General features: G+C 28.6%; 2 protein-coding genes across 2 annotated transcripts; one reads left to right on the plus strand and one right to left on the minus strand.

The window, feature by feature from the left end:
• The first annotated feature begins 8,776 nt into the window (after positions 1–8,776).
• On the plus strand, positions 8,777–10,531 carry LOC129611341 (uncharacterized). The gene has a single exon (XM_055524476.1). It carries the CDS (start codon positions 9,219–9,221, stop codon positions 9,747–9,749), a length of 531 nt encoding a protein of 176 aa, XP_055380451.1. The 5' UTR covers positions 8,777–9,218; the 3' UTR covers positions 9,750–10,531.
• A 777-nt stretch (positions 10,532–11,308) lies between these two features.
• LOC129607997 (ubiquilin-4) lies at positions 11,309–18,673 on the minus strand. The gene is made up of 3 exons (XM_055519330.1): positions 18,427–18,673; positions 12,411–13,800; positions 11,309–12,339 (listed from the first exon to the last, which is right to left on the minus strand). Exons 1-3 carry the CDS (start codon positions 18,517–18,519, stop codon positions 12,263–12,265), a joined length of 1,560 nt encoding a protein of 519 aa, XP_055375305.1. The 5' UTR covers positions 18,520–18,673; the 3' UTR covers positions 11,309–12,262.
• Positions 18,674–21,151: the final 2,478 nt, after the last annotated feature.

Consider the following 21,151-nt stretch of genomic DNA (forward strand, 5'->3'; position numbering starts at 1 on the left):
TATATATTATTTGTTAGTTGCTTTCAATCATTGTAAAATGAACAGGGAAACAACAGAGGGTGAATTATTTCAATTTTGTTCCAAAAAAACATACATATGTACGTACATTAAAGTTGCTCACATTGTATGTTGCAAAACAATATTTCGCATACATTTTTTTTAAAAAGTGAACACATTAATAACCAAATGTACTATTTATTGCTACATACATACGTACATAAAATGCACCCAAAAGCTTTTAAAATATTTTAATCAATCAGATCATCAGCTCCAGGGCTGTCAACAGGCGGATCGGAGCCATTTGGCTCTGATTTGAAAATTTGTGTCCCCCAACTCCTCCTTTTGCATTTTGGCTCCAATTTTATTTTCTCCTCAGTCAGACCCAAAAACAATATAGATAATTATTCTTGAAAAAATTTTTCAGTTGAAACTTTTTTTGCAATATTTAAAAATTTGTTGACAACCTTGGCTAACAAAACTATGTACATATACCTTTTTCTACTAATTCAGAAGCCGCCACGTATCTTTTTGTAGTCAAGTTAATCAATAAGTCAGCTAAAGTGTCAAATAAGCAAACTCAGGAAAATTAGTCAACGTCTGTGAATGAAATATGTTTGTATAGAATTTTTTCAATAGACGATAACGAAGTTGATCGAGTATATTGTTGAAAACTTGAAAAATTTATTTATAGCTCCCTCAGTTTAGCGCATTGTAGTGTGGTAGCTGAAAGGACATTTCTTCTGTTAATTTAGTTAAAACTAAATTGAGAAACTCCTTTTATCTTAAAACGTTAGGCAACATTTTAAAATTAAAAGAATTATTTAAAAATATTGATGCGAAAAGCTAGCAACCAAGTTGTGATCCTATTTAACTAACAGTAAGGAAATTTGAAGTATGGTAAAGTGTTTTTTTATGAAAAATAGGAATTGGCTCCACTTTTTTTAAAATGGCTCCCTTTTTTGGATATTTCTGCTCTCCGTACAAAAAATGAAACGACAGTCCTGATCAGCTCTATCATGAGTTCCACTCGTAAAATCCTACGAATTACGAACTTAACTACGACATAGACTTTTGAATGATCGCAAATTCCTTTCGTAGAGATTATGAATCACCAGTAGCAGTATTTCGTAGTGTCAAAACTAGTATTTTATTTCAACTATAAAATATTAATTTATATTTTTTAGTTGCAATATCACAAGTCTACGCAAGATGTAAGAAGCATATTAAAAATAATGGGCGTATTAAATTTTCAAATTATGATTTTTTTTGTTAGTTTTCTAACCTTCAGCTACGATGAAGGAAAATGAATTTATATTTGCTAAAAAATTTATTTTCCACTTTCAAAAATATTCCAAAGCTAAAGAAACTGCACAACTTTCATAGAAAAAAATATTGTAAAAAACATACTTTTGTATCAAAGTTCACTGTTCACTGAAATAGGAACAAAAAATATAAATAAACATTTGACAGTTAAATAAAATACTGATTTTGACATTCCGAAAAATGGTGCAGCCTTTGATTCAAAATCTTTACGAAAAGAATTTGTGATCATTTAAAAGTCTACATCTTAGCTAAGTTCGTAATTCATAGAATTCTACGGGTGGGATTCGTGGTAGGACTAAAAACTCATTATTGGACGACTTCCTTAGATGTTTCTTAGTAATGCCAATTTTATATACATACATATTTGAACCTTCGAAATAAATAAGAAACCATAGAGCGCTCATGTTACTAATAATAACGCAAATATTTGCTAAACAAAACAAGGTTTTTTTGCCAAATTTGTTTGCAACTATTATTCACTCATTAAAAATAAAAATAAACTTGAAAAATATTTTCTTGTATGTACTTGTTTTTAAAAATTTTTTTTTTTGGGGAAGTCTATTTTCTGGCAAGAGAAATGAAACATATATTGGTGCAGTAATCAACGTGTAAACACAAGTGTTTCCCTCTCAATTTATTCAATACTTTTTTAAAGCAGAAAAATCACGGCTGGCAGAAAGACAGGCCTGGACCCTAAGAGACAGTTCACAGCTAAGAATTTATACGTATCCTTATGGAATAGAGGACTTTTTTTAATATCATAAATCTCCCACAAGATAAAATTTTTTTCAAATTTTTAATTAGAGAAAGTTAAAATTCAATCTTTTACTTTACTAGTGCTTACGTTTTTAAAGTTTGTGTTATTAAAACATTAACAAATTGATTTAAAAAAACCTTCCAGGCTCTATTCATTTTTTAGGATAAAAATTTCAATAAATGCTATACTGCAAAAAAAATCTCATATGTACATATATAACTATATATTTTTCATGGATTAATTAAATTTATATGCTTCATAATTCATAACAAGTAAAAACGTTTCAGTCGGTATGAACCGATTGAATTATACCCTGCACCTTTCATTGTTGTATAGCAATTACTCAAACCTGTGAAACCATTCTATAGAAACTTCACGGATATGTCTGATCTATAACTGAACACACAAGTTTCGTGAATCTGACTTTATTATTTTTCCAAATATTTAAAATTAGTTTTTGGAGTTGTATGGCATGTACCCGAACCTGCCAAGCAATTCCACTAAAACTTCGCTAATATATCTGATCTATAATTGGACACACAACTGCCAAGTTTCATTAATCTGACTTTATTATTTTGCCGAATATTTAAAATAAGCTTTTAGACTTGTATGGGAGCTACTCGAACCTGTTAAGCAATTCCACCAAAACTTCAGAAATATCTTTGACCTATAATTGGACACACGACTGCCAAGTTTCATGAATCTAACTTTATTACTTTTCCAAATATTTAAAATAAGCTTTTGGACTTGTATGGGAGCCACTCGAACCTGTCAAGCAATTCCACCAAAACTTCAGAAATATCTTTGACCTATAATTGGACACACAACTGCCAAGTTTCATGAATCTGTCTTTATTACTTTTCCAAATATTTAAAATAAGTTTTTGGACTTGTATGGGAGCCACTCGAACCTGCCAAGCAATTCCACTAAAACTTCGCAAATATATCTGATCTATAATTGGACACACAACTGCCAAGTTTCAGGAATTTGACTTTATTATTTTTCCAAATATTTAAAATTAGCTTTTGGAGTTGTATGGCAGGTACCCGAACCTGTCAAGCAATTCCACTAAAACTTCGCTAATATATCTGATCTATAATTGGACACACAACTGCCAAGTTTCATGAATCTAACTTTATTACTTTTCCAAATATTTAAAATAAGCTTTTGGACTTGTATGGGAGCCACTCGAACCTGTCAAGCAATTCCACCAAAACTTCACAAATATCTTTGACCTATAATTGGACACACAACTGCCAAGTTTCATGAATCTGACTTTATTATTTTTCCAAATATTTAAAATAAGCTTTTGGACTTGTATGGGAGCTGCTCGAACCTGTCAAGCAATTCCACCAAAACTTCAGAAATATCTTTGACCTATAATTGGACACACGACTGCCAAGTTTCATGAATCTGACTTTATTATTTTGCCGAATATAAAAAATTTACTTTTGGAGTTGTATGGCACCCACCCGAACCGGTGCAGCTATCTCATTAAAATTTTTAGAGCATATGTAGAATATAATTGGACACATGTATACAAAATTCTATATTTGTACCTTTATTAGTTTTTGAAATAATGAAAATAAACTCTTTGAGTTGTATGGCAGCTACCCGAACCCGTTGTCCGAATTGGTCCAATAACAATAGGGTTCGTCCTTGGCACAAAAGAAACAACTTGTGAAAGTTTGGTGTCGATTGCATTATTCGTTTTTGAGTTATCGTGCGATCGGACGGACGGACGGACGGACGGACGGACATGTCTAAATCAACGCAGAATTTTACGCTGAGCAAGAATATATATATATGTCCATACCGTAGATGACTCCTTCAAGTAGTTACAAACTCCATACCAAAGTTAATATACCCTTCACGAAGTGCAGGGTATAAAAATTATTGCATATGTGAATTCTTTTTATATTAAAAGTCCATATAATTCTTCTTTATTTATACTATATACGAGTAATTCGATTTTCCTGAAACGATTCTCGTATTCGGATAAATGGTAAAGTAGTACTAATTGATTTATATGGTACTACCTTTCCATTTCTGCAATAACGAAAATCAAATTACATAGTAAGATCCCAAGCTTTGATATTTTTGTTATGTCAAGGTCGAGGCCTTGATATTTTTGTTATGTCAAGGTCCAGGCCTTGATATTTTTGTTATATCTAGTATTAAACAGTTAATTTCAACTGTTAATGGCGATAAAAATACCAAAAATTGTTTTGTTACAAGACGAAATGTATTTTTTATTGTTATACCCTGCACTTCGTGAAGGGTATATTAACTTTGGTATGGAGTTTGTAACTACTTGAAGGAGTCATCTGCGGTATGGACATATATATATATTCTTGCTCAGCGTAAAATTCTGCGTCGATTTAGACATGTCCGTCTGTCCGTCCGTCCGTCCGTCCGTCCGTCCGTCCGTCCGTCCGTCCGTCCGTCCGATCGCACGATAACTCAAAAACGAATAATGCAATCGACACCAAACTTTCACAAGTTTTTTCTTTTGTGCCAAGGACGAGCCCTATTGTTATTGGACTAATTCGGACAACGGGTTCGGATAGCTGCCATACAACTCAAAGAGTTTATTTTAAATATTTCAAAAACTAATAAAGCTGTAAATATAAAATTTTGTATACATGTGTCCAATTATATTCTACATATGCTCTAAGAATTATAATGGGATAGCTGCACCGGTTCGGGTGGCTGCCATACAACTCCAACAGCAAATTTTTTATATTCGGCAAAATAATAAAGTCAGATTCATGAAACTTGGCAGTCATGTGTCCAATTATAGGTCAAATATACTTCTGAAGTTTTAGAGGAATTGCTTTACAGGTTCGGGTACCTGCCATACAACTCCAGAAGCTAATTTTAAATATTTGGGAAAATAATAAAGTCAGATTCATGAAACTTGGCAGTTGGATGTCCGATTATAGATCAGATATATTTTTGAAGCTTTAGAGGAATTGCTTGACAGGTTCGGGTACCTGCCATACAACTCCAGAAGCTAATTTTAAATATTTGGAAAAATAATAAAGTCAGATTCATGAAATTTGGCAGTTTTGTGTCGAGTTATAGGTTAGATATATTTCTGAAGTTTTAGTGGTATTGCTTGACAGGTTCGAGTAGCTCTCATACAAGTCTAAAAGCTTATTTTAAAAATTTGGAAAAATAATAAAGTCAGATTCATGAGACTTGGCAGTCGTGTGTCCAATTATAGGTAAGACATATTTCTAAAGTTTTAATGGGATTGCTTGACAGGTTCGAGTAGCTCCCATACAAGTCTTAAAGCTTATTCTTAATATTTGGAAAAATAATAAAGTCAGATCCATGAAACTTGGCAGTTGTGTGTCCGATTATAGATCAGATATATTTGTGAAGTTTTAGTGGAATTGCTTGACAAGTTCGGGGACTTGCCATACAACTCCAAAAGCTAATTTTAAATATTTGGAAAAATTATAAAGTCAGATTCATGAAACTTGGCAGTCGGATGTCCAATTATAGGTCAGCCATATCCGTGAAGTTTCTATAGAATGACTTCACAGGTTCGAGTAACAGCTACACAATAACGAAAGGTGCAGGGTATAATTCAATCGGTTTATACCGACTGAAACGTTTTTACTTGTTTTTAATTTATTTTGAATTAATTTTGACAAAAAAACTCAGGTATTTCAAGAAAAACTAAAAAATTGCTCTAATGACACAACATAAATTACAAACTTCATTTAAAAAAAAACAAAATTTAAAAATTTTAAGAAAAGATGTTTAATATAGTTGAATCAAATCTAATTTTTCCCAGAAAAAAAAAAAATTTTCTCTATATCCATAAAAAAACGAACGATAGGTTAACTTGTTCGTGGGATCGCTTTTTCCGTTTTTGCATTTGCATTTGAAAACTTACCTTCGTAAAATATGCCCTATGGCTTGAAAATCTGAGAGAAAACTTAAATTTTTAAGCTACAACAAAAAAATTTCCTGCTCAAAAAAAAAAAATATAGCAATTTTAAAAACGAGTATGTAATAAATATGTAGAGACAACCGCGTTTTACGCTTGGAAAACCCTTGCTTGGAAAACGTACTTTTTTTAATCGCATTATTTGAGAAAAAGAAAATGAAATTTAGATTGGCTAAAACGATTGGCGATATTGTTACCACGATTTTAGGAAAAAAATAAATATTACGTCATCCAAAACAATTGAAATTTTTGAAAATGAAAAGTTAAAATTTTAAATTTTTCGAACTTTAAAGTCATATAATTCCGAAATCTGGATAGACGATAACTAATGTAGATTTTCACGAAAATATCCTTGTCGAGAGGTTTCCAAATCTCATTTTGTAACGTTCTTATCTGACACATGAACGAGGTTATACTTAAAATTTCAAAAACTAGAAAAATCGGTAGAGATTGACTTTAAGCATTTGTAACCTGTTGAACTGTGAATATCGTCCCCATACAAAAGTTTTGCATACAATGGTATATAGCAGTGTACTTAGGTACGAGACGTTTGGTACATTTTATCCGATAAATTTAAATCATTAAATCTTTGTATCTTACCCTTATTTTATTTTTCAACATCTGTTTTGAAAAGACTAAAATAAGAAAAACAAAATGTTCAACTTTCCACACGAATATACATACATATATATATGAAGGGACAATATTCTAGTTTTATGATATTTACTAGTAACCATTTCAATATTATAATACAGTCAAAGATGCTTAATATCACATAGAAAACTAAAAAATTTCTAATTTAAAGGAGCTGTAAAATTAGGCGTTGCTCTGATATTTATTCACATTATTTATGAACTTATAAGGTCACATTCACTCTTATTATGAATCTCACTCGAGGAATTCTACCAATTTCAAACTAAGTTACGAACGTAGACTTTTGAGTAATTATAAATATCACTCGTACAGATTATGAATCTTTCAACATTATTTTTCAGAGTGTTAAAATCGATATTTTATGATAAAATAAGTTCTACTGTATACTTGCATTTTCCTGTTTTACATAAAAAAAGTTTAGAAAATAAACACAGACTTTAAAAAATCAACTTATTACTTGAACACTTATTTTCACTACGAGTGTGATTAATAATTACTCTTTTACGAAGTTCCGAATACAATTCTACTACTACGGAATTCACAGTATGAAATTTGTAGCTCCTCCGAATTTCAGTGCTACGAGTGAGATTTACAATAAGGGTGATTATAAAATAAGCAAGCTTAAAATAAACGAAAACAATTCAATAGTATTCGGGTATTTTATTTAGTTCATAATGTATGTGTGAAGTTAAAACAGTTAAAAGAAGAAAATATATTTGGTTTTGAAAATTTGAAACTTTAATAAGTCCAGCTGAAATTCGTCTACCACTTCTTTCCAACTACAAATCGTAATTGACAACTAATTCAACGGTATAATCATTACAACGGTATATTTTTTTTTGCAAAAATTTTGTAAAAAAACAATCACCAACAGGTGTCGCAAACAAAAATATTTACATTTTTTATTTTTAAAAAGTAAGAATTTTAATTATGTCATTTTAAGCGAGCGAAATTGAATTTATTTAAGAAATATTCTATCAAGCGAGCTCGAATATGTGTAAAAATATATGAAAATTTTGCTTGTCAAAAATATTGTGAATATAACCGACTTGTGATATCAAACAGGGTTGATACTAAGCGTTTACTGTGCAAACCAATAACTGCAAAATAAAGACTTGATGGGATCTGTTTGCGTTTTCCAAATCTCTGCAGTTTAATCAGACTTCAAATTAAATGTATTAATAAAATTATGTCCTGGCAGTCTAATATGGAATAATTGCATTGAATATGGAATTGATATATATTATTATAATTTTTAATTACAGAAATTTAGTTAAATGCACTAAATTTGAAATACAAGTTTTTAATTTAATAAAGCTAAATAAATTCAACACTTACATTGCTTAGTTTCATTTTTTCGAAAACTTTCGCAATAAGACTCGTAAACAATATGGCATCGGAATAAAAAGCATGCGAAAGTAGCATTCTGTAGAAGTATGTAGTATTAGCATTCTGTAAGTATATATTCGATTTACATAATGTCGATTAAATTTTATTTATAGTAGAGGCCAAATAAGAAAATAAAATAAACACGTTCTTGTTACGACTTTGACAATGCTTGGAGCAAAGAAAGAGACAACTAAAAAGAATTTGGCTTCATTGTTTTTCAAGATGCTCCTTCCTTTAGTATTGCTTATTGGTTACTACAAAGTACGGCTGATATAAACACTAATTTTTTGTTATGTTAATGTGCAAACAATAAGTACAATGGCTCTGTTGACATGAGTATGGTTACGGCGTATATCTATAAGTATATAAAACTAAACGAATCAAACTACAAGGTTGTTTACACATGTATTCACAAATAAGTAAAATTTTTTTACTAGTTGCAACCGAAATAATTTTTTTGGTTCACTGTATGCACGAAAATCGGTTTTATTCAGAAAAAATTTCGTGTACTATATCATGCAGAAATAATTTTCGCCTAAAAAAATCTTAAATGAATTCCTTTTTTAAGCTTTTCTTTAATATTGTGTTACATACTTTATATTTATTTTAAGGTACTTTCACGAAATGGAGATCATGTTGATGACATGTTATAGAAACACAAATATTACAAGAAAATGGACAAGCCCTGATGCATGTACTCGCGTACACAAACGCAGCCGGTGTAATAGTTGTATTGTATTGCAAAATTTTATCGTGTTTGAACTTGTTCGATCGAGGTGTTTGACAATTTGTTTCAACATTTTTATTGTCTTTCAAAAATTAATAAACAAAAATTTGTGAGATTGGGAGAAGTGTATATTTAATATGTAGTCTATACATTTACATTACACACTGCAAGTCGAGTAACATAAGAACCAGCCTAGTTATAAATATTAAAAGCAAGAAAATTGTGGAGGCCGTGAACTTGAATACCGTTTCTAACCAACACAAAACAAAATATTCAAAAATGTTTACTCTATTTAAACAAACAAATTAAAAATTAAACAAGTTTGAAAAACAAAACAAATTAATTTCAATTAATTCTGCGATAAAGAATTCTAATCAACGTTCCTAAAGTATTGTAAAAAATAAATGGAAAAAAATACAGCAGCGGTGACAAATAAAAAAACAATGCAGCCTGTTGGAGGGAGAAAAAAATCTGGTCCAAAATTTGAGCTAACTGAAGAACAAAAAAATGATATAAAAGAAGCATTTGATTTATTTGATACTGAAGGTACAGGACATATTGAAAGCAAAGAGCTTAAAGTAGCAATTAGAGCTTTGGGGTTTGAACCGAAGAAGGAAGAAATTAAAAGAATGATAGCTGAAATCGATAAGGATAATACTGGTAAAATATCATTTACTGACTTTTTGCAGTTAATGACAATGAAAATGGCTGAAAAGGATAGCAAAGAAGAAATTTTAAAAGCATTTAGATTATTTGATGATGACGAAACCGGAAAAATTTCATTTAAAAATTTGAAAAGAGTTGCAAGAGAGCTGGGTGAAAATTTAACGGATGAAGAATTGAGAGAAATGATAGATGAAGCTGATTTAGATGGTGATGGTGAGGTTAATCAAGAAGAGTTTCTTAGAATCATGAAAAAAACCAGCCTTTATTAAAATTAAAAACTTTTTGAATAAATATATGCTTTTTGTTTTTTATAAAACAATTTATCAGCTTCAAATTAGATGTAAATATTTGTATCTTTGCATCTTAAAAATATTTAACATAAAATATAGTTGTAAATTTAATTTTATTAAAATATCATATTTACGTAAGTACTTCATTTATATATAATTATAATTTTTATTGTAACAGCTATAATAATAATTTGATATTTGTCTATTAAAAGTATACTTAATTAAATTTTCAAAGACTAATAATCCCTTAATATGTGTGTTTAACTAGGGAACTTATTTAAGAAGTACAATTTACCAAGGGAAGAAAAAAACCAATTATTTTATTATACGATTTAAATTATAAAAATATATATTTTAAAATTTATATTTAATTTATACTTTTAACTTTTAAGCATATCTATAAATCAAGGAAATCATTTCGAGTCATTTTTTATATTAGATAATAATATTAACAAGCTTATTAAATATGCAAAATATAAATCGGAAGCACTATGAAATTAAAAAATAATGTAGATGTTTGTATCTATATAAAATATGGAGTTAAAAATAAGTTATAATTAAATATATTTCTGTATGCACCATGGTATTTTTTGTTTTAATTTAATAGGGAACTTTACAAAAACATTTCTTAGCATAAGCAATTCCCAGGTGAGCGATTTAGTAATAAAATTGCAAGAGATGTCAAAATTGTTAATGACGAAATATAATAAAAAAATTATTGCATAACAGCCAAATGTTAAAGATTAAAAAAAATATACTAAAATACTAAAATACTACCAACAACGAGTTTTATTTATAACTAGTTTTGCATTTTAAAATGATGTACATACGTCCTTATTTTATCTACATTTCGTTTTTCTGTTTAATACCTACGCATTAAATTAAAAAGCAGCGATCAGCTTAACTTTGCATTTTATTTACATCATTGTGTCCTTGGCAAAGAAATCGGCGTAAGAGAAATTTTTTTCTTTAATTATTATTCAATTGATTTTTGTTTTATTCTTTAGATTCTTTCATTTATTCTTGTTTTAAATAAAACTCTACTTGCATACATACTTATAAATCTAACTGATAAATGTTACATTTTAAAGTACGAATATTTAAAACTTTATATGTTGACATAGAACAGATTACCATCATTTAAGAATGTGTATGCGCATATGTACATATTAAGTATATCTTACAGGAATAGCAAAACGTGCCTATTTACAAAATTCTTCAGTAAGGGAAAGGTCAATCAATCGTTGTATTATTTGTTCTTTTTAAATAAAATACATATTAAGCACTTTCTGTTTATATAAATAGCATTTATATAAACTGTTAATCATCTAGCATTTATTGCCAAATGAATGCTTTACAATAACTTCTTTTGATACCCTAATTTTAACAATTATTTATTAACGTTACCTTACCTCGTGAGCCTCAGCATCCTTTAAATTTTAAAATAGTACTTTTAAATTTAATAAATTAAAACATTAAAACTCATCATCTTGAGCAGAAATTCCTGTAAATAAATTATGTTAAATAAAAAAAAAACATCAATTAAAACATATTCTTTTATTTACTTTTTTATGTTACTCCCTTTTACTTGCAACATTTTTTTGTATTTCTTGTAATGATTACATTTTGTTTTCAAATACTATATTTACAATTAAAAAACTGTATAATTATTATTATGCAATAAATGAAAATGGGATGGAAAAGGGGAAAAGAGGAAATGTATTAAGTATTTATTTTATATGTAAAATATAATATAAAATTTAAGAATATTATAACTTTTCAAAATGAAAAATTGAAAACAAAGAAAGAAAACTATCATGTAACACTACCAAATTTGCTCACGTTAATTTTTATGTATGTATATATTTCTGAAAATATTTATTTTATTTTTTACAATTTTTGCATATGTATGTATTTATATTTTTATTTATTTTAAATGAAAGGATTCAATATTTCCAATTGAATGTTCTCATTTGATTAGATTATTTCCTTTTATAAAGTAAAAGGGTACATCTTTATTTTATATTAATTATCTTTAATTTTGCTTTTAAATATGGATATAGTTTGAAAATTTTTTTCAAAGCATTTTTTTTATATCTGTAATAAGTTTAATTCTGATTCAAACCAATATTTCCTTTTTAAATATAGATAAATTTTAATAATTTCAAACATACGAATAAACATTTTTATTTTTTTTTTAAGTTTTTTTTTTATTCAATTACCTTAATGAATGTGAATGGATATGTATACACCTAGATAGATCATATACATATACACTAATGGATTACCTACAAGCTCTTATTATTTGCAATTTAATGTAATTTATTTAAAATAATATGTCTTCCAATGTCCCCAGAAAAAAAATGTTTTTATTAGGTTTGTAATTAATTTTTCCTTTTTTTCAGCATTTCTTCCTTATTTATAGTTGTTTTTAATTTTCTTGAAGATACATTTAAGTTTAATAATGTATATATTAATATCTATTATGCTAGTTAGCTTAAGGATAGCTGATTAAGAGCAAGTAATCGTTCAACCGCTGCATTAATATCCCCAAAAGTTGCAATAAGAGCTAAAAAGAAAATAGAAAATAATTATTGTGTGAAAGTAAAAATTTCTCTCTATTTATTTCTAAATTCTTACCTTGGAGATTAGCTTCCCTATTAACAAAACCCATAGCTGATAATTGCTCTAATTGTGAAGAATAACGCTCTTCGGGTGGTACATTTGTATTACTTGCACCATTTGCCATACCATTCATCATTCTAGCCATAAATTCATTAAATATTTGTGCATTACCAGTTCCAACTGCAGCACCGCCACTACCAGCTGTTGTGGTAGTTGTTGTTGTATTTGATGATGTTGTTGTAGTTGAGGATGCTGCTGTTGTTGGTGGTGCCGGTGGTATACCCAAACTGCCAACTAAACCAGGTGCAGCGGCGCGTAATTGTTCCATACCTTGCTGAATTTGTAATATAGCATTTAAAGCTTGAGGATTAGTAAACATTGATTGAACATCCGGATTTTGCATTTGTTGTAAAAATTGCGGCATCATTGTACTCATTTGCTCTTGCAATGCTGGATTATTAGCCAATATTGGACTTGTGCTCAATAATTGATTTGCCAAGTTAGGATCTGATGCCATTGCTTCCATCATTGATCTTGTGTATGGAGCATTTAATAAATTTTGCATTAATGTTGGATTTTCACTCATTTGTTGTAACAAACTTTGCATTGGTGGTGTATTCATAACACCTGGTGTTGGTTGATTACCTGGACCACTACCGCCACCACCAGAACTCCACGGATTTGGTAACGGAGCACGATTTTCTGTGCCCTGCTGAGGATTAGCGCTACTTCCTGATTCACTTGACAAACTAGAATATGGATTGCGAGATATTGAGTCAGTTGCTGCATTTAGCATTGGCTCTTGAATATCACGATAAATTCTTTGTAATGCGTTATAGCCACCAGGAACACTTTCTAAATTAGACATGGCACGATCATGTGAACGCATTAGCTCTTGTAACATTGAAGGGTTACGTGCTAATTCCATAGTTTGACGTAGTAATTCCTGATTATTAATCATATGTGATATTTCAGGATTACGTTCCATTAATTCTTGCATTTGTGGATTTGATGTCATCAAAGTACGCATGGTTTCTGGATTATTCATCAATTGCTGTACCAATGGATTATCTAATATTGTACGTAACATATCCCCATTATTTAATAACTCACTTTGCATACGTGCTTGTAAATCCATGAATGTTGATGAACCGGCACCTAAGGCTTCTAAACCAGCTAAACCACCTAATTGGTTCAATCCAAACGGCGTCTGCCTTATATCAGCTTGCGGTCTTGGTTGTTCATCACTTGGACGCGTTGGTGCTTTTATTACTAAATGTACGGTCAAACCATCTTTAATGTTGTGTGTTTTTAAAGTATCTGAATCTTTCATTATTTTCCCGGCAAAAATTAGTACCAGTTGCTCGGGTTCAGATTCAAATTTTTCTGCGATGATTGCTTTAAACTAAAACAAGAAAAAAAATAAAAAAAATTAAAAATGAATAGGTAACATATTAAGGGAAAAATATTGAAAAAACAGTTTATATCTTAGCAACCGTAGTCGATAAAGTGAGTTTTGATGAACAAAACTTTTCAACATTCGATAATCAATTTTCATGATTAAGCTCAAATAAAAATGAATACGCCAACAAAGAAGAATGATGAATTAGTGGCATCTAAGAATCAGGGGCATGATGAAGATTCAGTGGCATTTCACCCTTTTGTAAGTACCCATAGATGCAAAATGTCAAAAAATTAAAAAATTGCAAAATGTTTTTTTTTAAATATTGTAAGAGTTTGAGAACCACATTTGGCTTTGCAAAACAAGCTGGGATTTGTTCAATGCGTAACACACGTGGAGAACTTATAATAGTTTATTGCATGAGTAATATCATATGTTTATATAACGTAATACAAAAAGCATGGAAGCATGTGACTGGACATGTACGTTTAAGAAGATAATAATATGTATGTACATAAATGCATGTATGTTTTTTAAAAAGTATGCAATCTATTTTCAGATTAACGCAATAACAAGAATTGTTTTAAGTGACGATAAAAGAATTTTAATTAGTTCTGATATAAAAACTATTTTTATCTGGGACTTAAAATGCAATGATGATGTAGTTATTTTGAGAATTATTAGAGACCCATTTGGAAAAAATGTTGAAGCTGCGAATTATGCGTTAAGTTCGTGTTCCAGATATTTAATTATTATTAGTTGTTTACATGAACTAACAGAAATAGAAAAAGACATAAATGATGGAGAAGGCAAGTTTGTGATGGGCTACACCATTCAATACTGGAACTGGTCATATGATCGTGACATTTTCGAAGGCAATAAAAATTAATTCAAAGCAAACATATTTTAAATTCAAAACTATATTTTAGACAGTATTAAATTAAATAACTCATATGGTGAAGTCAAAAATATAACATTCAACTGTAATAAAGGCCATGAAAAATCTTTTGTTATCAGTTTTGATGAAAAAGTTATTTTTGGTCTCATAAAAGATGATGGAAAGTTAACAATTCACAAACCATCTTCGTTACGATGGAGTGATTCTATAATATCTACTATTTTTATTAAGAATTCGGCATTAGCCATAAGTATAATGGTTCATGGTAAGGCTTTGTTATGGGATGACTATGATTCAAAGAAAAAAGAACAGACCCAAAACAGGAAAAAGTTATTCAAAATTATAACTTTAAAAAATTCAACATTTATTGACATGAAGAAAATTGATGAATATATTGCAATAGTTGACAAAGACAATGAAATAAGGTTCTACGATAAAAACGTAAAATTAATGTATATTTGTACAACCAAACAGTTGAACTTAGGCGACGTTACTTTGTTTGCTATCAAACCCAGTTTTCAAAGACGAACTTTTAAAATTGCTTCTGAAAGTGTTATTATACAAGGTAAAAAATTTACAATTTATTTTTAATTATATTTAAGTTTGATAAAATAACTACAATGTAAGATGAAGATGGTGAAAAAACTATAATTTCTCGAAAGAAATGTCCCCAAGCCTGTACCATTCATGAAGAGCCTTTTATTATCACTAAATTTTTTTTAAGTAAGTAATATTTTTACATAATACGTAAAATAACTGTAGCATTAACAACATAAACTAATTCAAACAAATTTAGTAACTAATACAGATGAATTGGTTTTAATTGATATTGTTAAAAAAAAGCAGACTATATTATTAATATCACCACAAGATTGTTATGTCGCAATGGACATATATCCATTTAAACCATGGATGATTGGTTGTACAAAAGGAAATTGTTTAATGATATACAATTATGAAACCAAAAAAAAAATTACTCAATACAATTTCCAACCAAGGGACAAATCATTCAAAATTGACCGTAAAATTTTAGTAAGGAGCAATATTTCTTACATCAAAGTATCTAATGACGGTAGGTATTTTTTTACTATGAAAAATCGATATAATATGAAATATGATTCCATTTATATTACTTTCCCAGAAACTTCAGTTGCATTAGGATATGCAAATGGGCACCTATGGATGATTGATCCAATCACTGCAAAAGAAATTCACGAATTTCCACTAAAATTTACAGATTATGCGATTAAAAAGATAGTCTTTAAAAACAACGATAGCAATTTTTGCGTTTTAACTGTAAGTTTTAATTAATTTAAATTTTTTAAAATTTAAGTTAATATGAAATTTTAGGACAACAAAAACGCACTAATTTATATACATTTTAATGGTGTAAAATGGGATATGTTAGCAAAATATCATTACCATTGTATGCCAATAATCAGTATATTTTTTTTCATTTATCAAAAGAAAAACTACTTAATAACAATAGGACACGATAGAATGTATGTTCGTTATAAAATATTTGAAGGAGAAAAAGAGCCATTAATACCAGAAAGTGATATTCGTCTAGATCAAGCACCAAAACTGACTGCCGCTAGCTTCTTACAATCAAATATTTTGAACAATTGCACATCAAAATGTGAAAATGTCATTCTTGTCGCTAATAATCAATTCAAATTTGTGTTTTATGACGCATACACCACTGAAAATTTATTCACTTTTTTGGGACCTATTTACGACAGTCCAATACAAAAAATTATCGTAAGAGCTTTAGCATAAGTGCTATTTCTCCTAACATAACAATCACACCTTTTTTTTTTAAATTACATAGTTTTGTCCACCAAGATTTGGTATTGATGAACCATCAATGTTACTCTTTGCAACCCAAAAAAGTATTGGAACGGCAACATTACCTATAGATGGCAATCCATTTAAATATTCTGGAATTTTGGCACATCACACAGAAGTATATAAAAATTATATGTATTTTGCTTTCAAATAAAAGTAGCACTAATTTTATCTTATTTTTGTAGATAACGTTATTTCGACTAAATAATGATCTTACAGGTGTTTTGGTGCATGGTGTAGGAGATGTTGGCCCAATATATTGGAACATAAAACGAGAGTAACTTTATTACTGTAATAAAAACTTTCTTGTTATATACAATTGATTTTGTAGAAATATTAACAAAAAATTCAAGTTTGGCGGTAAGGGATTAGAACCGTTCTTAAAGCTTTTACCAGGAGGTAAAAATGGTAATGTTTTCAATGAAATGATTCAATTTTTCTATTATATTCAATTAATAAGCGAATCTACTGACGCCGCTGAAAGAAAAAACGTAAGTTAAATATATTTCGAAATGCTAATTTAAATTTTATATATATATTTTTTTTGCTAAAAGATAACAGAATTCATTAAAATAGCTGATGTAATAGATTTTATGAGAGCTGTTGGCTTTTTCCCTAGCGAATACGAGGTGAATACTATTCATTATTTTAATCTAAACTCAGCTTTGAGATTTCTATTAGAAGATAAATTTTTTTCTCTTAGGCTAAAAATTTAATAAATGAAATCAAAAGGAGCAGAGACTCTTCGATAGACACTTTAACCCACATATCTTTTACAGATCTCATCAAATTATATTTTAATCATAGACCAGTTGATGGTTATCGTTTTAAGAAAATATTAAATTGCTTAAAATTTATGTTAAAAGAGAGTACTGATTCTGAAGTAACTAGCAATAGTGTAATAAGTACTGTGAATCGTTCACGCTTTTTGGATCTAATGACAACCAAAGGAGAAACAGTTTATGAAATTCAAGCAATGCGGTACCTTCTTCAATTGCTTGATATTGAAGACCGTGGCATAAAACGTAAAATCAGTGAATTAAATGATGCACAAGTTATACGGAATTTTAAGAAGTTACCTGAAGAAATAAATTTTTACGACTTTTGCTATAAAGTATTTGGAGTGGAAAATATTGAAGCAGAGAGAATGGTTAACATATTTAAAAAACTAAATACACTCGAAATTAAAATTAACAGCCCAAAAGAAAAATTGCAACTGATATAAAAAAACTTCTAACTTACTAAAATTTTTATTAATTATAAAATGATAAAAAATCGAAATGGCATTTTGAGATTTTTGTTTTCCAATTGAGTTATAAACAAACAAAATATGAATTAAACACTATATGTACAACTAAAATTGCAACAAGTCTGGAAATTGCGAGGAGCACTTCAAAAAGCAATTGAGTTATAATTAGTAACTAAAAATGTTTTTTCCAAATTCTCATTCTGTGGCAAGATATTGCTCATTTGCAATATCTTGCCACAAACATAGGAAAAACTGGAATAAAATCTTGTATATTGAATTTTAATTAAAAGATAAAAATGGTAACTTCCGGATATACATTTTTTTTTCTTTAATAAATTTACGTAAAATTATATTGTTTCAAGACATGACACAATTTTTGACTTTTGACGCAAAATTTGTATCTGCGCTACCACATTTTTCAAAATAAGTATTTTTCAATTTCATTAATTTCAATTTTTTAAAGGCCACGTACTTTATGAGTACTACATCTAAGAAGTCAATTAATTCCTTCAGATTTTACTTAAAAAACAAACATTTTGTGTTTTCGCAATGCAAGTAATATTTCTATTATTGAAATGAAAAAAACGCGTCAACGCTTCTCGAACATTATTTCAATAAATTTTTTTCAACTTACATCTTTAATTTCGGCATCTTCGTCAACTTCAACTGTTTTCTTTTCCTTTGGCGTTTTTACGTTTAACGTAATTTTCTTCTGACCTTCTGCCATTTTTGTTGATATTTATTTATCTTTCACAATAATTAAAAAACTTCACAAAAATATAAAATTAACAATTATTATTTAATTAAAATGATGATGATTTCCCAAAATACGACAAGCAAGCAAGATTATTGACTAATCTAATTGTAGCCTTGCAGCAATTGTCCACCGCTCTATACTATAGGCGACAAATTATTTTTCAAAATGTCATTTGTCATTCTCAATGACAGTTCAGGAATGGGTTTCGTTTTGAAATTTCGAAAACAAGGCAAAATTTTTACGCCATGTTTAAAATTCAATTGTCCATCGGTAAAGTAATTTGCATGCTATCATGTTGATGTTTTTCATACACAATGTAAAAATCCTAATAAACCGATGCATAAGTACCCCAGTACATTCAACAAACTAGAGATACTGAAGAAAGGATCATGTTGAAAAACACACGAATTAGAAATACCAAAGGAGGAAGAAACTTCAAAAAACAATAAAGCCAAATTTTTTCTAGTTCTCTCTTTTTTGTTACAAGCATTGTCAAAGCCATAAAAGGATCATTTTATTTATTTATTTGGCCTCTACCATAAAATATGTGTAATTTGTAAGAAAGATAAATAAGTTAAATTTTTTTTAAAGTAAAAACTAAAAAATATTTTAAATTTTTTTTTATTTGAACTATCTATAAAAAAAGAAACAAATTTAAATAAAACGCTTTAATTTTATTTTCTCTGTGAAAAAAAAATATTTTTTAAATACAAATCACATACAGTATTGTATTTCTATATTACAATATCTTAAAGCTCTTGAACTGAACATATTTTTTTTTGATATTTATTACTTGCAATATACTTTTTGCTGATGATAATCAAAGTGCCCATATTAGCCTACTTTTCGTCAATTGAGCTACTTTTTCTAAAAATTTGCTGCAAGAATTTTAAAAAAGTATAATTGTAAAATTCATTATTTTCGGTATTAACAAAAATTCTTCTCAATTTTGCTTAATTCCATTCTATTGAGAAAGTTAACAGTAAAAATGCGAGACCTGGTGTCGTTTTTGGAACTAAATACGAAGTTTTGACGTACAAATTGTATATAGATATGAACAAACATAATCTATTATTTATAAACATATTTTTTTTTATTTTTATTTTTAATGGATATTTGATTTATTATATCAGGAATTGGAACACCATATTTACAACCAACAACAGCGATTCAGTGGCCTTTTCAATTCTCTTACTTTTGACAGAAATTTTTATATAATGTATCAAAAATTAAATTAAAGGCAATATCATAATGTATTATGTTATAATGCTTTGCATGCTTTACATTCAGTATACCTTACGTTATATAGAATGTGAAAGTGTGTAAAATTTTTCAAACATGTATATGTATTACTTTTTTGCGAATTTTGGTTACATTTTTTTGTAAAAATTGTCGATTTTGCTATTAACACACCTGCACACTCTGATGACGATGATATGAACAAAACATCCATGAGGGACGTTCTTGCAATTATGATTATAGGTCAAAATAAAAAACCGTGGTTTACGATAATGGTAAAATTAATGCATTATTCCAAATTTGTTTCGCTTCCCTTTTCCCGACGTCGCCCTTTTCAAATTTTATTTTTATGGGACTCAACTTTTTTTCTATAGCCTTACAAACTTTGATTATAATAAGTAAAATGATTTGCTAAGCAAGAGCAATATTTAAATCTTAACCTACAAAATCTTTTGTTATTCATAGTTTTTTAAAAAAATAACCATAAGTACCACATTAACCCAGCATTTACACATACAAGTTACTTGCATGCAAGTTTGTATAATATTAATTGTCAATTAGTTGTTCGAAATGTCAAATTACTTGCTATTATGACGTAGGCGTTTAGCAAGTTAATTTTTGAAAATGTCTTTGAGAAGAAAACAACTAGCAATATATATAATTGTTTATAAATTTTAGAAACCAAAACAAAATTCAAAAATTTTAAATTAAAAAAAAAAAAATCAAAACAACAAATTTTTTTTTGTGAATTTCTCAATATGTCAAATTACTTGCTCAAATTACTGGCAGCAAAATTTTCTTGCAAGTTGAACTGCAAGTAAACAAGCAAGTAGAAATATTTCAATGTGTTAGTAAAATATTTGTATGTTTTGCAACTTTCTTGCAAGTAACTTGTACGTGTAAATGCTGGGTAATATACATTAAGGGGAAAGACTATTTTAAAATAGTTCAAATGGTTACTTTAAGAAAACAGTCAGAAATTTCAAAAACAAAAGATTTTAGAAAAAGCTGCCAGTTTAAATTTTTTGTCTCGCATTACATTCACTGTGTTTATTTTTTTGACACAACTTTTTGCAGAGCGCGAAATAGAAACAAAGATGCTCTTCCTTTAGTTAATGACAATAGTTAATCATACATTAATAATAATTCTAATTGGTTACTAATCCATTTCTAACGATAAGGTAAATTTATATATATGTAAGAGTAAGGTAACTTAAATATAGTCTGAAAAAAATTTATTTATGTATATCCGTGAGACATATAAATAAGTATGGATATGAATTTAATACGAATTTCTGCTTTTCCTACTAGTTGTATTTGATTGACATATACACTGTTTTATTTCTTTCAGTTGATTTTAATA

Source organism: Condylostylus longicornis, unplaced genomic scaffold, assembly GCF_029603195.1.
Source record: "Condylostylus longicornis isolate FDR11 unplaced genomic scaffold, ASM2960319v2 ptg000001l, whole genome shotgun sequence".
Classification (NCBI taxonomy): Eukaryota; Metazoa; Arthropoda; class Insecta; order Diptera; family Dolichopodidae; genus Condylostylus; species Condylostylus longicornis.

Coding starts and splice junctions, on each gene's coding strand:
- LOC129611341 (XM_055524476.1), top strand. CDS start 9,219: ATGGAAAAAAATACAGCAGCGGTGACAAATAAAAAAACAATGCAGCCT.
- LOC129607997 (XM_055519330.1), bottom strand. CDS start 18,519: ATGGCAGAAGGTCAGAAGAAAATTACGTTAAACGTAAAAACGCCAAAG. Junction 13,801..18,426: donor AAGATGCCGAAATTAAAGAT/GTAAGTTGAAAA, acceptor TTCTTGTTTTAG/TTTAAAGCAATCATCGCAGA. Junction 12,340..12,410: donor TAGGGAAGCTAATCTCCAAG/GTAAGAATTTAG, acceptor TTTTCTTTTTAG/CTCTTATTGCAACTTTTGGG.